Below are 16,495 nucleotides of genomic sequence, written 5' to 3'. Positions count from 1 at the left end.
AGCCACGGCGCGCAGCAAAAGGCTTGAGTTCTAAAGACATTCCCAGCGTAATCCATGGGGCATCCCATTGAACTCAGTAGGGTGCTGCTTCCTTAGAGCCTTTCCACCTCTATCTGCCAGAGTATATTTTGTTAAGCATATTAAAATGTTTTTCTGTAAATGGTAGGGGTCAAGGGAAAACTACCACATCACCCTCTAAAGGTTCACAGAAAAATTAACTCACCAAATGCACATTGATTTGAGAAAAGGCATACATTTATTTATCTATTTTTTTGAGACACAGTTTTGCTCTGTCTCTGCCAGGCTGCAGTATAGTGGTACTTGGCTCATTACAAACGTCTGTCTCCTGGGCTCAAGCAATTCTCCTGTCTCAGCCTCCTGAGTAGCTGGGATTACAGACCTGTTCTACCACACTGGCTAATTTTTATATTTTTAGTAGAGATGGGGCTTCACCACATTGGCCAGGCTGGTCTCAAACTCCTGACCTCAGGTAATCTGCCTGCCTTGGCTTCCCAAAGTGCTGGGATTACAGGCGTGAGCCACTGCACCGGCCCATACATTTATTTTAATGTGCATAGCACAAGGGCATCATAGGAGAATAGTTACCCAGAAACCCAATGTGAATAGATGTTTATATATTCTTATTAGGAGAAAGGGAGATGGGGAGGTATGGATGATTTTAGGAGTGTGGTAAATTATTTTTAAGGAAATTAAATGAGACTGAAGAATATATATACAAGTGGCTTGGGACTAAGTCAGCTGGGCCTGCAGAGCAGACAGTGGTGTGTGACAAAAGTCTGTCCAGGTGTGTTGACAGACTTCAGTCTTTCTTCCTGGGACATGAATTCAGTTAAACTCAGGGAAGGTGCCACAGGTAATTGTTTTCTTCTTTGGCAGGTCCAGATTTTAGGCAGATAAACGGACCTCAGAGAACAACTTCATCCTGTGCTTTGGGAGAGACAGAGGATTGAGAGACAGTGGCAGGGTTGGGGAGTGGGGCAGAAGGTCAAAGAGACCTTCAGGCTTCTTCAGCTCAGCATGTTAAAGTGCCATTTTCAGGGTATCGGTTTCTGAGTTCCAACATAAAACAATTTTCTAACGGTTTTCAGAAAGTTGATCATCCCCTTGCCACAGTTAATTTTATGAGGCTGAGTTGGTAGGTTTAGTTTCATATATTGTCTTACTTAGAATTTATGTTATACCTGCTTGCTTGGTCTCCTCAGTGTTTTCCTCAGAATGTTAAGGGGGTTGTCATAACATTTTAACTTCTGTGTTTGGTGAGTGCTCAACTCAGTTTCCTTTTGAAATTTTACACGTAATGAATTCTATTTTCAGAGTGGCAAGTTTTCTGTGATTCATTCCCTTCTCACAGGTTATTCTTCTTGTAACAGCCAAATCAATTCTACTACTTTTTTTTGTTGTTGGATCCACCCTTCTCTGTGCTTTCAGCATGCTTAGTTTGTGTTGCTTTTACAATACAGACCTCTCAGTCACAGTGACCTGTTTGTGTGTCTGTCATGCCAAGTTATAGCTGTGAGCTCCTCCAGTCTAGGGACCACATCTCCTATCTTATTCCTTTTGGCATCCTTCTTGCATAGCAGCACCTGGCACATATGGTTGACACTTAATAAATCTTAAATAAATTTATGCTGTGGAGATTTGTTCAGATATTTGTTTGGAGCTGTATTTGTCATGTTTGGGGCTTAATTTGTCATGTATACACTTACAATTGGAGTGTATAGTGGCATTTTTTTTCTCCAGTACTGCTTTTTAAATCTCGTTTAATATGACATCCTATTTGAATAGCTTCTAGATTAGTATGAGGAGTATATATTTTCACTAATTTGTAATGGTAGTAAGGAAGAGTTCTTTGAAACTGCTTGATTTACCTACTTCTGCCCTTAGCTTCTAGAGAAATCCATTCCAAGGTTGTCTGTTATTTGTTTTTGTCTGCTACCATCCAGATGTCTCTAAATTCAGATCAGTAGTCACATTACTCACATAACCCAAGTTATAAAGATGGTTAAAGCACATAGCCTATGGGTGCTAGGATAAGTATCATACTGTGATAGATGTATGCAGAGGCTGCCCTGGGAACAGGGAGGAGCACCTCACACAGACCTGTAGGGGTCCAAGGGCTTGCAGGGTGGTCAGAGAAGGCTCCAGGGAGGAGCAGTTCCTGAGGAGAGACTACGAAATGCATGGAAAGTGGTAGGCAAAGGGAAGAGATGGCCTTTTTGAGGAGAAGCAAGGAGAAAAGTACAGGGTTGAGGATCAGCGTGCTGAGTGTTGGGGTGGGCAAGGTTCCTTGGAGCTGGGGAATGTGGAGTAATAATGCCTGAGCCTGCCCCCTGCAAAAAACAATGCCTGAGCCCCTCAGTTGGAATCAGTGCTTATCTCAGTGGCCTTGAAAGCCATGTTATCAGATTCCCAGATTTTATTCTGTTCATTGGAGGAAGCAGTTCTCTAGCAATACATTGTATATTGGTGTTGATTTCTGGCCAAGATGATGAATGAGACGGTGAGATGGTCAAGAGCATAGAATTTGGAATCAGACTGTGGGTTTGAGTCCTGGCTCTGCCGCTTAATTGCTGTGTGATCTTGAGAAACTGCACCCAGTTTCCTCATTACAATACAGAGGTTAATAGTAGTACCTGCTTCATTAAAATTGTTATAAGATCAAATGAAGTAATATTCTATAAACTCCATAGAATAGCAGTTGATAACGTAGTAAGTGCTATGTATTTGTTAAAATAAAATGCATTGCCATGATTAAACAGACAGTTACATTCTGATAAGATTCTCATAGGTCCCTAAGATCAGGTAGCATCTTATACAATGGCAAACTGTTTCTTTTCAAAATCAGTTTATTTTTAAAATTAGGTTTGTTGTGTGATCTGCCTTTGTGTATTTGTTTTGGTTTTTTAAAAGGCTTTGATAATACAAAGTGGCTTTATTTTTCCCTCCTTCATTCTAAACTAAAGGAGTATGAATTGTCTTAGAAGTTGTAAGCTTTTTGGAGGCTTCAGGATGCAGGGAGTATTGGAAGTGAAGAATGAGGCTGACAGCTGCTAGTGATGGTATGAACTCAAGTCGTTCTGTTTGTGTACAAGAAGGATTGAGAAGACAAATGCAGAGAGATGTTTGCATCCTGAGATTCTTGAGCTAGTCTTTTAATCTTCACTAACACAGAACAGACTTCTACTTTCTGCTGCTTAGGCTTTGGAAATAATGATATCAAGCCTTTACTGTCCCCCCATACACATTGTCACATATTGATGTTTTGAGATAAATTAACTTTACTGTTATTTCAAGGTATAATGAGAATTCAGTTGGCTTTCAAAGCCCCTGCTTAGTCAGAACATTCCAGAAATGCTACCTTCCAGGGCCCTCAGGAAGTTGCCAGTCTTTTCTGTTCAAATATTTCAGAATCCTTCTATCATTCGTCTTTTACAGCTCATTTGAAATTTCCCTGAAACTGCCTTTGGTTACTAGCTGGTTATATAGACTAGAATGTTGGTGACACTTAAAAGTAAGAACATTTGTTTCTGTTTTAGGAGATTTTTTTTTAATGTCAATTAGGATTATTTTGGCAAGTAATTGTTTAAAAATATTCCCTTTTTTATAAGAAGAGTGTTGGGAACCCTAGTGAATCACACTTTTTTGTTTATCAAAATAGAAACGTTTGGTATGATCCAATATGAAACTTCACAGAAAAGGCTATTAATCACCTCTGAAATTATTTCTTACAAAAGTATTACTCTCAAATTCTTGACTTCTGTTTTCTGTGTCTCCTTTCCCTTTAGGATGGGTTTGCTTTGTAATTAGCGAAGGTACATGTCTGTCTTTAGGCAGCAGCCTAATCTCTGTGACCATACGTGCAAAAGCAGTATAATTATAACGCAGTATTAGTTAGACAATATGATTGTTTTTGTTTTAATTATTTCAAGTCATCTTATCTTTCTATTCCTCAAAGCATGTTAATGGGTGAACTTATGGGTACATGTTTATGTTGTTTCTATGAATTAAATATGTGCATATTGACATAAACTTGGTAAACAGTTCTTTTTTAAATCTTTATGATGTTATGAATAGATTTCCTTTCTTCTCAAACATCACTTTAGTCCTGAAGACTAAATCAATTATTAAAAATTGGTTATTTACATTTTAATTAATTTAAGGAACACTGATTCGAGTATAGATCTCTGGATGGGGAAGTATCACTCTGGAGTTGATATAATAGGTTGTTAGAAATTCCTAGATTTGCTTCTTAGTGAATTAGGAATTTACATGCTAATATCTCACATTCTGTTGAAATAATTTGTTAGAATATTTGGTGATGGTTACCCATTTTCACTATATGTAAATATAAGTACTTAGAAGACTGTATGTAGAAACTGGCATTTATCTGTGTTCAGATTTTAACCTTTGTCTCCTTATTTTTTCAGTTGTTTTTATTTCAGTTGCTGCGAGGGCTGTCTTACATCCACCAGCGTTATATTTTGCACAGAGACCTGAAACCACAGAACCTTCTGATCAGTGACACGGGGGAGTTGAAGCTGGCAGATTTCGGTAAGAAAGCAGTTAATTACCAGTCTATTTTGTCACAATGTGAGAATGCCAGGCAGATGGTGGCACTGCATTTGTTTAGGTGCACTTCTTCTGTCATCATAGATCATGGTAAATTTTTTTCTGGAATGAAGGATTTTTTTTCTTTTTTATGATAGCATAAAACATAATGCTTTGTAGAATTTTATAAAATTCAGACTGCTTGTTAGAGTCTTTAATAATAAACATAAACCAGATCTTGTTAATATATATTTCCAAAGGAAAAGTCAGTGAAATTTTTAACATAAAATATATACTCCTTGAGCAAAAATCTATTTTTCTAAACTTCTGTTATGAAAATGTCAATTATACTCAAAAGTAGAATATAATGAACTTCAATGACTCATCACCCAGCTTCAACAATTACCAATATTTTGCCAAACTTAGAGAAACCTAAATTTAAACCTCTGGACCTTTCAGAGGGTTGCAGGATATATTCAATAATATACGTTGCCCGGAGACTGTAATAACTAGAAATCTGGATGTAGTGTTAACCTTTCCAGAATTGACTGTTGTTTCAAGTATTTTCAATATCCTTACAAAAATAGACACTTACTAATATTTAAAAGTTGAGGTTCTGGAGTGGGCATTGTAAGCCTTTCCTTCCTTAGATGTTTTGAGATTGTCTTCTTCTAGCATAGAAGCTTTCCTCCAAACACTATATTTGAGCATCCAAAGGGGAGCACAACTATTGTATGCTCCTTGCTAGCACCCCTTCCCTTGATCAAGTCTGACATTTTGCATTGGCCAGGCTTTCTGTCATGCTGGAGATTGTGTTGAGTTGATTCTGAGCACCAGGGGGATGCCTGGTAGCAGCATGATATGTTGACATTGCATTGCCTCAATTATTTTTGAATACATGTTCTGATTAGAAATTTGTTCCATTAAGAATAGAATGAAAATATTACCCTTGGGACATAAAGATGCCTGAGGTTGAGATACGGGCTTTTGCTGAAATATGATTATCTTTTCCCTCTCCATACCCCATTATATAAAAGAAGGCAGGAAATGTTTATTTCTTATTTTAAGGTTAGTAGACTGCTGAATACCTTTGGAATGAATCTACTTTGTTGAGTTTTATAAATTCTTTTATTCAAAAATGAAATAAAACAAAAGTTAGTATGACTAGTTGACTAGGAATATATTATAAAACTTTGTCATTTCCTGCTTTGATAAAATGATGAAATTCTGTGTGCATTAGTGTGTTTGTATGTATAGTTTATTGCCAGATTTTAGCATTAGAATTTAGATTTTTTTCCGTTAATGGTCAAACCTAGTCTCTATTCAGGCCCTTATTAATGAGCATTTTGGTTCTTTCTAATTTTTCACAGTTATGCTTAGTCCTGTACTGAACATCCTTGTAGAGATAGCTATTGATACAACAATTGAAATGTTGAGTGTTTTAAAGCATTTGATTCTTCTGATCAGACTGCTGTGCAGAAAGATTGTGCCCTGTACCTGTTCTCAGAGTCATGGAGAGAATCGTCCAGCTTGGAATATGCACTTGGCATGCACCCTGTGCACAGAGTGTAGTGAGCGAGACTCATTCACCAACTGACAATTTCCCCCAATTAATTGTGCAATTTTTTTGTCTTTTAATTTAAGACATGCAATTAACTGTGATTTACTGTGTTTGGGCATGTGTGTGTGTCTGACATGAAGGAAACACACTGGAAACTCTAGAGAAGCTAGACAGTCAGAATAGGATGGTTCCAGGCAGCAAAACAATTTAAAAAAACAAGGTCTTAATTCAGTATTTGATGTGTGAAGAGGTTTAAAAATGGTTTCTTTGTCCTACTTTTCTTTCTTATGTGACCAAAACCATAAAATTTTGATTAAAAGAGACAAATATAATTTACATGATTGTAGTTCTCATATTGTAAATGATACTACTTTCATTAGAAAAAAATATATGAGGGGTAAAGACTAAAATTTATTGAGTTTATTCTCTGTGCTAAACACTTAGAAATTCTTGCTTCATTGTCTCTTCAAGCTAGGAATGTATATTAACCTGTATTTTTGAGAGAGATGAGATTCAGAGAGGATAAGAATCTTGCCCAGGCTTGGACATACAGGTTGCTGGTTGCAAACATGGAATTCATACTCTTGATTCATATCTTTCAATCTCAGGTGGCCCAAGGTCTTTATATTTATACATGTAGATGTTTTCTCTTACAGGGCAGCCTAGTGTAGGACATTATTGATTGTTTTTGTATGCCGTTTTCTATATATGACATCCATGCTATGTAAATAGATTATACTAGTTCAAAAACATGCATCACATAAAGAACACTTTGTCATTTGACTAATTCAGTAGTAATAAGTGAGTTCAACCTTAGTAGACTTTACCTTCTGGGTGAAGTAAACCAAATGATAGTGAATTTGTACACCCCTCAGGTTTAAACAGAATGCAGTTCTGAATTCCAGGTGGTCAAAATGCTGTAACTATTTTTTTTTTCTTGTAAGCAAAGTCATATTTAAACCCTTGCCTGACCCTTGTTTTTTATATATGTTTTGAATAAGTAAATTACACATGATTGAGAATCACTATGGCTTTTCTAATACAGAGATTTGCTCTGCCTGGATATAATAAAATAATAAAATTTTATGGAGGCATGCAGACTCATTTCTTAAAGGATGATTTATCTTTACATAATCTACTGGAAAAATATTTCAAATCCCTTATGTAGCCTGTGTCTTCACCACCTTGTTGCTCCTTGCAAACTGTGGTGCAGCCAAACCGCGAACTTGTTTCCACTAGAGGCTTGCAGTTTGCTTTTCCTTTTGCTTGGGATGCTCTTCTTTCTGCTTCTCATGCGGCTGCCTTTTTCTTACAATAGAGGTTATAGTTCACATCACCTCTTCAAAAACAGAATCTTTTCCATATTATCATCGACTCTTATTTCTTCAATAACACTTCTAGGGCTCTGAAATCATTTTGTTCATTTGTTTATCTGTTTATTTTTGGCTTAAACTTCTTGATCGGAAGTTCCATGAAGGCAGGAGCTTGATCTGTCTTGCTTACTGTTGTCTACACTATCTCTAGAACCATGCTTAGCATGTAGTAGATGTTCAGCAAATATTGATTGAATGAATAAAAAATATACATGACTAAATTTAGTATTAGTCTAAAGACTAAGACCCACCTGAATTTACGAATTTCTGTCTGATTAGTTTTGGCAAACTAATAGTTTATAAAATAATTTTCTTTTAATCAGTGCTATCCTGGCCACACATGGTGAAGAGTGTAGATGGAATTAGATGTTTTAGATAGTGTTAGAGCTTCAGGAATAGACATAACGTTAAACATAGACCCTGCACACTCACTGGGTATTTATTATGTGATCTCAGGCTGCCAAAATAAACACGACTAAGTGAATGTAAACATATATAAAATGCATAGGATTTGAGGTTTCTACTCTGTAACCTCTAAATGATTGTCTAAATGTACTGTTCTTGAAAGCAAAGTGTGTTGCACATTGAGTTAAGAGAATTTGCTCTGTCTATAACTAGCTTGTGACTTTCAAGACATCATTTATCCCCTTCTGAGCCTTCCTTGTCCGAAAAACAAGAGCATTGAACATATACTTTCTAAGGTCCTTTTAGGGCTGACTTTTTATGTTGTACATTTCTGAAATTATTAATTTATTTTCTAATGACCAGATATTTGCTGGTAGGTAAAAAAAAATAAAAATAAAAATAAAAAATCTGTCCATTAAATCTAGAATCAATGCTATTATCCCTCCCTAGAATCTAATTTTTGATTCTATCTTTTGGAAATTCTAATAGGTGAGAACCTTGCTTTTATAATAAGCATTGAGAGCACATTAAAAGAAAATTATTGAAGCAAAACAAGTAAATGCATAAATAAATTCACCGAGAAACTAAGGTCATTTGCAGTATAATAGTATGAAAACTTAAATGTATTTTTCCATATAAATGAGATTAAAGCAAAATGGAGGAGTCTGTAGAATTTCTATAAGATGATATTGGTGTCATCTATATTTCTAAGCCATTCTTTTACTATTTTTAAGGGTTATGGTCTAACTATACAGAAAGACAGAGAGATTAAAGTTACTGCTGTTGAAATTGAATGAGAGATAGCAAGAATTCTATAACATAAGCGTTTAAGGACTTAGCTTATTTTATTGGCTTTCTTGGTGGAGAAACAAAGTTGAAAAACTCTGTGGTTATAATTAAGTAAAAATCACATTGGTCTCTTTCCCATCAGAGGTCTAAAATTTTACCTTCCTAATCTTGATAGTTTCCTCTTCCAGGCTGGTCCTTGTCTAAATTGAGAGAAGAAATCATTGTAAATCATATTTTAGATTAATTTAAGGAACACATCAGAAATGTGACTCTGTAAAGGACATGGTAAGCTCATGGCTTGTCATGTGCTTCTCTGAATTTACATAGGAATATTAGTAAACAGAAAGAAATCACCTTCTTTCAGATGCAGAGTAGTCAGTCAGTTTGATAAATATTGTCTCTGGATAAAAGCCTGTTAGTCTCAAAGATACAGACCTTTACCTATGTTTTAAATCATTGACATGCAAAATTCACCATTGAAATTATCATCATAAATTTAAGGTTAGATATAACTTAGCTTATTTGTTATGACCTGCAGGATTCAATTTTACTGTATCTTTCTTTCAGAATACATTTTCTAATAGCAAAAATAACTTCATTACCCAATGAAGCATCTACTTTTAGAAGCGTCTACTTCTAAAAGATTCTTTGAACGGTTTAACACACAAACAGTTTTAATGAAAAGTTTAGGCAGTTGCTTTCATGTGGATCTGAAAGCAAAGAATGTGAATAATTGGTACAATACGAACCAAAGAAAGGATTTTTTCTCTCCCTGATTTCTCTAGGGAATTTCATTAAAACTCTAAATGCAAGTACACATATTTTAAAATCTATTGAATAGATTATTAAGCTTACATGTTAAATGTAATTCGTATTTGACATGTGAACTAAACAAAGTTATTTTCCCTTGACCCGTTACTTTAAAGATATGGTAACTCTTTTGAAAGGGAATGTTGATACTTAAAATTGTCTTTTCCCTGATCTTGAAACACCAATTAGCTTCATCATTTAAATCTTGTTTAATATCTTGCCCACCTCTTCAAAAGGTTTTATTTTCTATTCAAGAGGAATGATAAAGACATCTAATTATATTGGATCTTTTTGTTTTGTGTTATTACAACATAACATTGTTCCAAGCATGTTAAAATGCTAAATATTTGAAAGCATTTTTTCCTTTTAGATAAACTTTATTTTTTAGAAGAGTTTTAAGTTCACAGCAAAATTGAGCAGAAAATACTGATAGTTCTTATGTACCTTCTTCCCATATGCACAGCTTCCCCTACTATCAACATCTGGCATCAGTGTGGTATGCATGTTAGAATTGATAAGCCTGTATTGACACAGCGGTATCATGCAGACTCCATTGCTTATGTTAGGGTGACATTTATCAATCATTATAATATCATTCAGAATAATTTCACTGCCCTAAACATCTTTTTAAAAACTCATATAGGTAAGTGTTTTTTTAAGCTGTAAATGGGAACAAGAAGGATATATATGAACTGCAACTAATATGCATATACTATTTCCTCTATGAGAAATCTCTCTGTTCAGTTACCATAAGCCAGATTGAAGCAATGTATATAGGGTTTGATTGCTAAGAATGGCAGCTTCAGCCTCCATGGAAATGAGAAAATTTGAAAGAGAGTTCAGTTTCAGCCAAATCATGCATATGAGGTAACAAGATGTCTTCAAATGCAGAACAAACTGCTACACATAGGGCTGATCATCTTATTCTCCACTGTTGATAGAAACTTAGGCACAGGGATTTCAGTATGCAGAAACATGTTTTCCCCCCCTGTATAATTTGAGGGCAGAATTGTTGGCAAAATCAAATAAGTAATACTGGATGTAAGTTAAAATATAGCCATGTATATTTAGAAAATATTTGTATATATAGAAGGACTGGAACCTTAAGTAGCTGCCATAATGACCAGGGTGGAAGAATTAATAGTTGTTAACAGTAGTAGCATTGAAATGAATCACAGATTTATGTAATACCTGTGCTGATGAAGGCCACAGCGATTACACTTGAACATTGTTAACATATAGTTAAGTGTCTTAGTTTGTTTCCTGTTACCTATAACAGAAACTAAAACTGGATGATTTATAAATAAATAAAATATTTCTTATAGAGGCTAAGTCCAAGGTTGAGGTGCTCCTTTTGGTGAGGGCCTTCTTGTTAGTGGGGACTCTTTGCAGAGTCCTGAGGCAGTGCAGGGCATCATGTGGCAAGGGGGTTGAGCATGCTCACATAAAGCCACAAATGCCACTTCTGAGATAACTCGTTAATACATTAGCCCATGAATGGAATAATCCATTCATGAGGGGAGAGCCCGTAAGACCCAGCACCTCTTAAAGGCCCCCCACTTTTCAGTACTGCCATATTTGGGATTAAGTTTCAATGTGAGTTTTGGTGGGGACAGACATTCAGACCATAGCAGTAAGTGTAGAAGTTAGCTTACAGTTTGGCAATTCCCTAATATCCCTGCTTTATAGATCCTGCCCATCCCTTTCTCTACCTTCTAAAAAGCTTATTTTAAAATTCAGTCCAAACCAGACTCCACTACTATATGTCAATATGCTTTATTTATACTAAAATCTTAGATGATGGTAAATGAATTACTGCAGTCTAAAGCACGTGTTTTCTAAAATCTTTACTGGATGCAAGAAAAACTGACCAGCTACTGTGGGAAATATAAGACACACTATAAATTCTGGAAGTTAAACTTTTTTTTTTTTAATTTGTGATTTTAAACCTTTGTTTCTCACCTTAATACCACCAGTTCGTTAATTTTCTTTCTTCTTTTTTTCTCTGGTTTCTTTTTTAAAAAATCCTTCCATACGTGTTGTGTTGGTTTACTTAGCTTTGAAATACTGCATATTTATGCATATTAATATTTTTAAATATCCTTTTCACCTTGAATAATTTCTTCTGTGGTAATAGATAAACTTAGGATATTAGGATGTTTTTCATTTTAATGAAAGAAGAAAGCACTGGAAAATTAAAAATAAAAATCAGTTAAAAACTAATGGTCTGTGCTGCTTACTAATTTTAAAAACATGTCTGAAAAACATTCTTTTATTTTTACCACATACTGGAAAGAAATCTTGGTGCAAATAATCAAGTTTATAGGCCTAAAATTATGTAACTCTTTGCAAAAATTCAAACTTTAAAAATGCAGCATCTCTCTATGAACTATCTATCAAGTTATTTGTCACTCTAGTTTTTAATCAGAAAGGATACTGATATAAAAATGCAGATTGAAGTGTTTATTCCAGTTATGGAATAGAGTTGTCAGCTGTGGAAATCTGTCCTGTGAAACAATGACCAGCTAATATTGGGTGTAGAAACTGTGCTTAGATCCAGCCATATAGTTGGGAGCAGTAGATGAAATGGGTCAATGAGTTGGTTAAGTGCCCACATCATGCGAATGGAACAACTGAGGCATAAGTAGAGGATGGAAAATGTTGAAAGATTTCAAGATCAAATGTTTAGTATGGTTTCTGAAAAGTTGCCATTAAGGTCTCAACATGCTTAAAATCAATTGAGAGCATAATGTTATAAGAATCTCTGATGCCAGAATTATAGGAACAATGTATAATCAACTGGGTATAGTGGTGTGTGCCTGTGTTTCCAGCTACCTAGGAGGCTGACGCAGTAGGATTGCTTGGGATCGGGAGTCCAATTCTAGCCTGAGCAACATAGCAAGACCTTATCTTTAAAAAATAATGAAAATAGGTAAATAATGACATGCCAGCATTTTGCTCAAAGAATTGAAAGCAGGAGATAGTGTTACTTTTGAAAGTATCCATTTGTTGTTAGAATCATTGGGAACATTTTGTTACAGTTTGTTTCTCAGAATAAAGGCAGAAAATCTATGGGGGGAAATTAAGTCACTCATAATTATATTAAAAAAAGGAAATCCTTTTACGTTGACATTTTCAGACTTTTTAAATTTAAATTTTCTCTAGGTTTTGAAGGAACCTAAGAGATTACATAATCCAGACTCCTCATATGAAAAATGTATATACTTTGGGCCAGAGATGGAAAATAAGCTAACATTGTACTTGTTACTTAGTAAGTGTTAAATTATTATTCCTAATATTATTGTTACCAATGTTTTTAGAGCCCCAGTGTCATATACTATAGAGTATGAATAACTTAGTTGACACATACATGGCTATTTCCCCAAACATGTGAAAAGGTAGGAATGCTAACTGGATGTTCAGGTCAAAGTAAACCTTGCTGGTCTGATGACCCGTGTCACCTGAGCACTGGGATCCTGTCAGGAAGATGGGACCCAGAATACTGGATGTCACTCTGCTCTAAACCTCATGAGCCTTGAGGAAACTTTAAGAAATGATATAAAGAATGTTTCTCACAGTAGGCTAGTAGGAAAACTTGTTGCAAAAAAAGTTGGAATAGAGGTTTGGTAATTTAAGGAACCACCCTCTTTAATTATATTCTTGGGAGAATTAAAGCATTGGAAGCCTTGTGGACAGATGAAGGTTGAATTGGCTTTAACAGTGTTCCTGTTAGGGCTCAGCAGTGCTGGGCAGTAGCTCAAAAAATGCCCTGATGCCTGCCAATGGGAGTAAATTTTCTTTTCAGATTTCACCTTTTCCATGATACTGTGCTGCTTCTTTTCATAACACTTTCCAATTAACTTTTTGGGTTATTTCCCCACACCAATAACCAATTAACCAACACCTCAGGCAGATATCAATTGGGTATCTAAAGATTCTATTTATTTCTGACACTACCCAGTAGCATGGACCTCTTAGGTTAAGGGCTCAGTCCTACAAGACTGCCTCCACTTTGAATGCCAGTTGTAAGTCCTGGACTGCCTGTATTTCTGACTGACTTGCTACAAATTGGGCATTTTCATGCCCCCTTCTTTGGATTCCATAGTTTGCTAGAATGGCTCACAGCACTCAGGAACACATTTGCTTATGTTTGCTGGTTGATTATAAAGGATACAACTGGGGAACAGCCAGAGGGAAGAGATGCATAAGGAAAGGTAGGGAGGAAGGGTTCTCAGAGCTTCCAGACTTTCTGCAGGGGCACCACCTTCCCAGCACTTTGTCCACAGCCTGGACGCTCTCTGAACTGCATAATTTAGAGGTTTTATAGAAGTTTCATTACCTGGATGATTGATTAAATAATTGGCTTGTGGTGACTAACTCATCTTTAGCCCCTTGCCTCTCCCTGGAGGCCCATTGGTAGAGCTGCAGATTATAACCCTCTAGTCATGGCTTGGTTCTTCTGGCAATCCATCCCCATCATGAAGTTATCTAGGGACCCCTAGCCACCATTCATTCTTGTTAGCATTCAAAAAAATTTATCACTAATATTCCAAGGGTCTTAGGAGCTCTATGTCAGGAACTGGGGGCTAAGACTAAATATTATAACAAAAGATGCTCTTATCACCCTTGTTTCTTAGAAAATTACAAGGATTTTAGGAACTCTGTGCCAGGATGAAGACCAAATATATGTTTCTTACGAAATCACAGTGTCACACTGGAAGTAGATAGTACATGGCTCTAGAGCAAGTGGAGGTGTAATAGAAGTGCTCAGTAAAAACTTTTAGTCTGAAAGAGAAAAAATTTTAATAAAAGTAAATGTACCCACTTGAAAAGACAGGATAAAATAAAATATCCCCAAATGAGTAGGGTGCTGATTCTGGAGCCACATGCCTGAGTTTGAATCCTGCCTCTGCTGCTTACAAGTTGTGTGCCTTTGGGTGACTTACTGAAATGCTCTCACTTAATTTACTCATTTTAAAATGGAGATGCTAATAGTAATACTGTATGTGTCATAAAATTATTAAAATAATTTTAAAGGTTAACAAATAATTTCAGAAAAATGCCTGGCTGATATAGAGTTGCATACATTTCATATTTATTATGATCAAAGTACTGTTTATTTTTAATATGATTTTTTTGTAAAATATGTAACCTATACCTTCTTGCCTTCTTACGTGGTAAGGAATAGAATTCAGTAGATTTTTCATTCAACAAACTTTTAATTAGTGCATACTATATCCCTGGCACTGTTCTAGTGGTTGAGTATACAATGGTACATCAAGGAGACATGGTTCCTGCACTTCTACTCTATTCTTTCCTTACAGTCTTGGGGTTACCATTCTGAGTATCTGTTACTGTATTACACAAGGATCATCCCAGTGGAACCTTTTTCAAATGGACTGATTTTAAAATCATTGTCTTGCATATTTCATGGTGATTATTATTTGACTATTTTAAAGTAAAATAGCTGAGCAAGAGAAGATTTTAAAAGTAGTTCTTTACATATCAATGTCAACCACTTTCTGTTGTTTGTAGTTCAGATTTTAGAGTATCTCTATCACAGTGTATTCAGTTTAGCTTTCCTGACAAAATAAGTGGGAATAATTTAATTAAAAGGGAATCATTCTTGCAATAAACAATTTTTACGATAGATTTGTATTATTTGTGCCATGCTTTGAGAATAAAATTATACTTCATGTTAATTTCAAGACACAGAACACTTTGTTTGCTAAGCAGGAATCCATTGGTGTACTTTTGCTCCTCATAAGCAGCTGAGTGTTTCTGCCAAGTGTTTTCATTCAGAGATACCTATGAGTAAGAAATTTTGTGGATCACAAGAAAATTCAGTCCTGAAGAAACGCATAATTTCACCTTAGTGTATACTTTAAAGAAGAGTAAGCTCTCATCTGGAATGAACACAACTGCTGTCGAATTTCAGTGATTGTGGTCTCTTAAGGGTAGTTCTTGCTGTATTACTTTTTATATTAGCAGGTAACAGAAATTTAAATGTAAAATGGCATTTTGATTTCTAGAAGTCTTTAGAGATTTGATGCCCTTTTCACCAGTAAAATTAGTTTGATAAGAAAACAGTGTACAGAGCATTATATTAATAGTTTGTTTTCTAGGACTTTTTGGTAGTTTTTTTTTTTTTTTTTTTTCTTAATTGGATTGTTACCAAAATTCATTTGGCCAGTCTTTAAATCTAAAGAGTAACATATGTAAGTGGAAATATGCATGAATGAAAGAATATTCTCATAATCATCAATTTAAAATGTACATAGATTGCCAAAATGAATAATTTGAAATAATGATAGATTACAGATTCCTTAGCAGATTGATAAATCAGGGCCTTGTCACATGTATTCTTCATTACAATAAAAATATTAGTTCCCTACATTTTGCCAGCCTTGACTATAAATAGCAAATGGGGTCACTTCTTAAATTTAGAGAGTTGCCTGTGTATTTGACCTTCTATGTGAATGACATATCTGTGGTGTGCTTTGAGTATGAGTGATATGGGTATCTATACTGTGCAATGTTATAACACAGGATAAGCTTTTCTTTTTTTTTCTTCTGTCAAGCTCAAGATGTAGACTTCAGCGTCTGAGAGTGTTCTTATTTTTGAACACTGAATTCAACATTTGGAAGCATTCTGGTTTTTGAATCACAGAAATGTTTGATCTGCAGCACTTGACATTAGATTGCTTTTAGGAAGCAAAATTGACTACAACTTCAGTCATTTCTAATAATAGTAATAGCCTTTTATAGTTTATGAAGTGCTTTCATAGCTCTTACTTTGTTTTACCCTTATAATCCTGTGGAGTAGAGTGTATAGGTCTCATTACTTTCTCTTTAATGTGAGAGCATTGATTTGTGCTTGTGATATTAGCTCTACCTGGGCATTAGAATGACCAATATTTCAACATGGGCATTTCTGTTGAGTCTTCAGACTTGAAGATAATTCATTAGAAATAATCTTTTAAGATCA

General features: G+C 35.3%; 1 protein-coding gene across 9 annotated transcripts in view; it reads left to right on the top strand.

Annotated features, from left to right (window-relative positions):
* CDK14 (cyclin dependent kinase 14) overlaps positions 1 to 16,495 on the top strand; it is a 602,339-nt gene that overhangs the window by 319,513 nt on the left and 266,331 nt on the right. For all 9 annotated transcript variants that reach the window (XM_032253088.1, XM_032253082.1, XM_032253085.1 and 6 more), the window contains one exon: positions 4,449 to 4,572. In XM_032253088.1, the coding sequence (XP_032108979.1) occupies positions 4,449 to 4,572 (124 nt within the window). The remainder of the gene's footprint in view (positions 1 to 4,448; positions 4,573 to 16,495) is intronic.

Source organism: Sapajus apella, unplaced genomic scaffold (genome assembly GCF_009761245.1).
Source record: "Sapajus apella isolate SASKATOON/1434 unplaced genomic scaffold, GSC_monkey_1.0 scaffold81, whole genome shotgun sequence".
Lineage (NCBI taxonomy): Eukaryota > Metazoa > Chordata > Mammalia > Primates > Cebidae > Sapajus > Sapajus apella.
The sequence above is the reverse complement of the archived record's forward strand: the minus strand, read 5'-3'. Positions and strand labels throughout refer to the sequence as shown.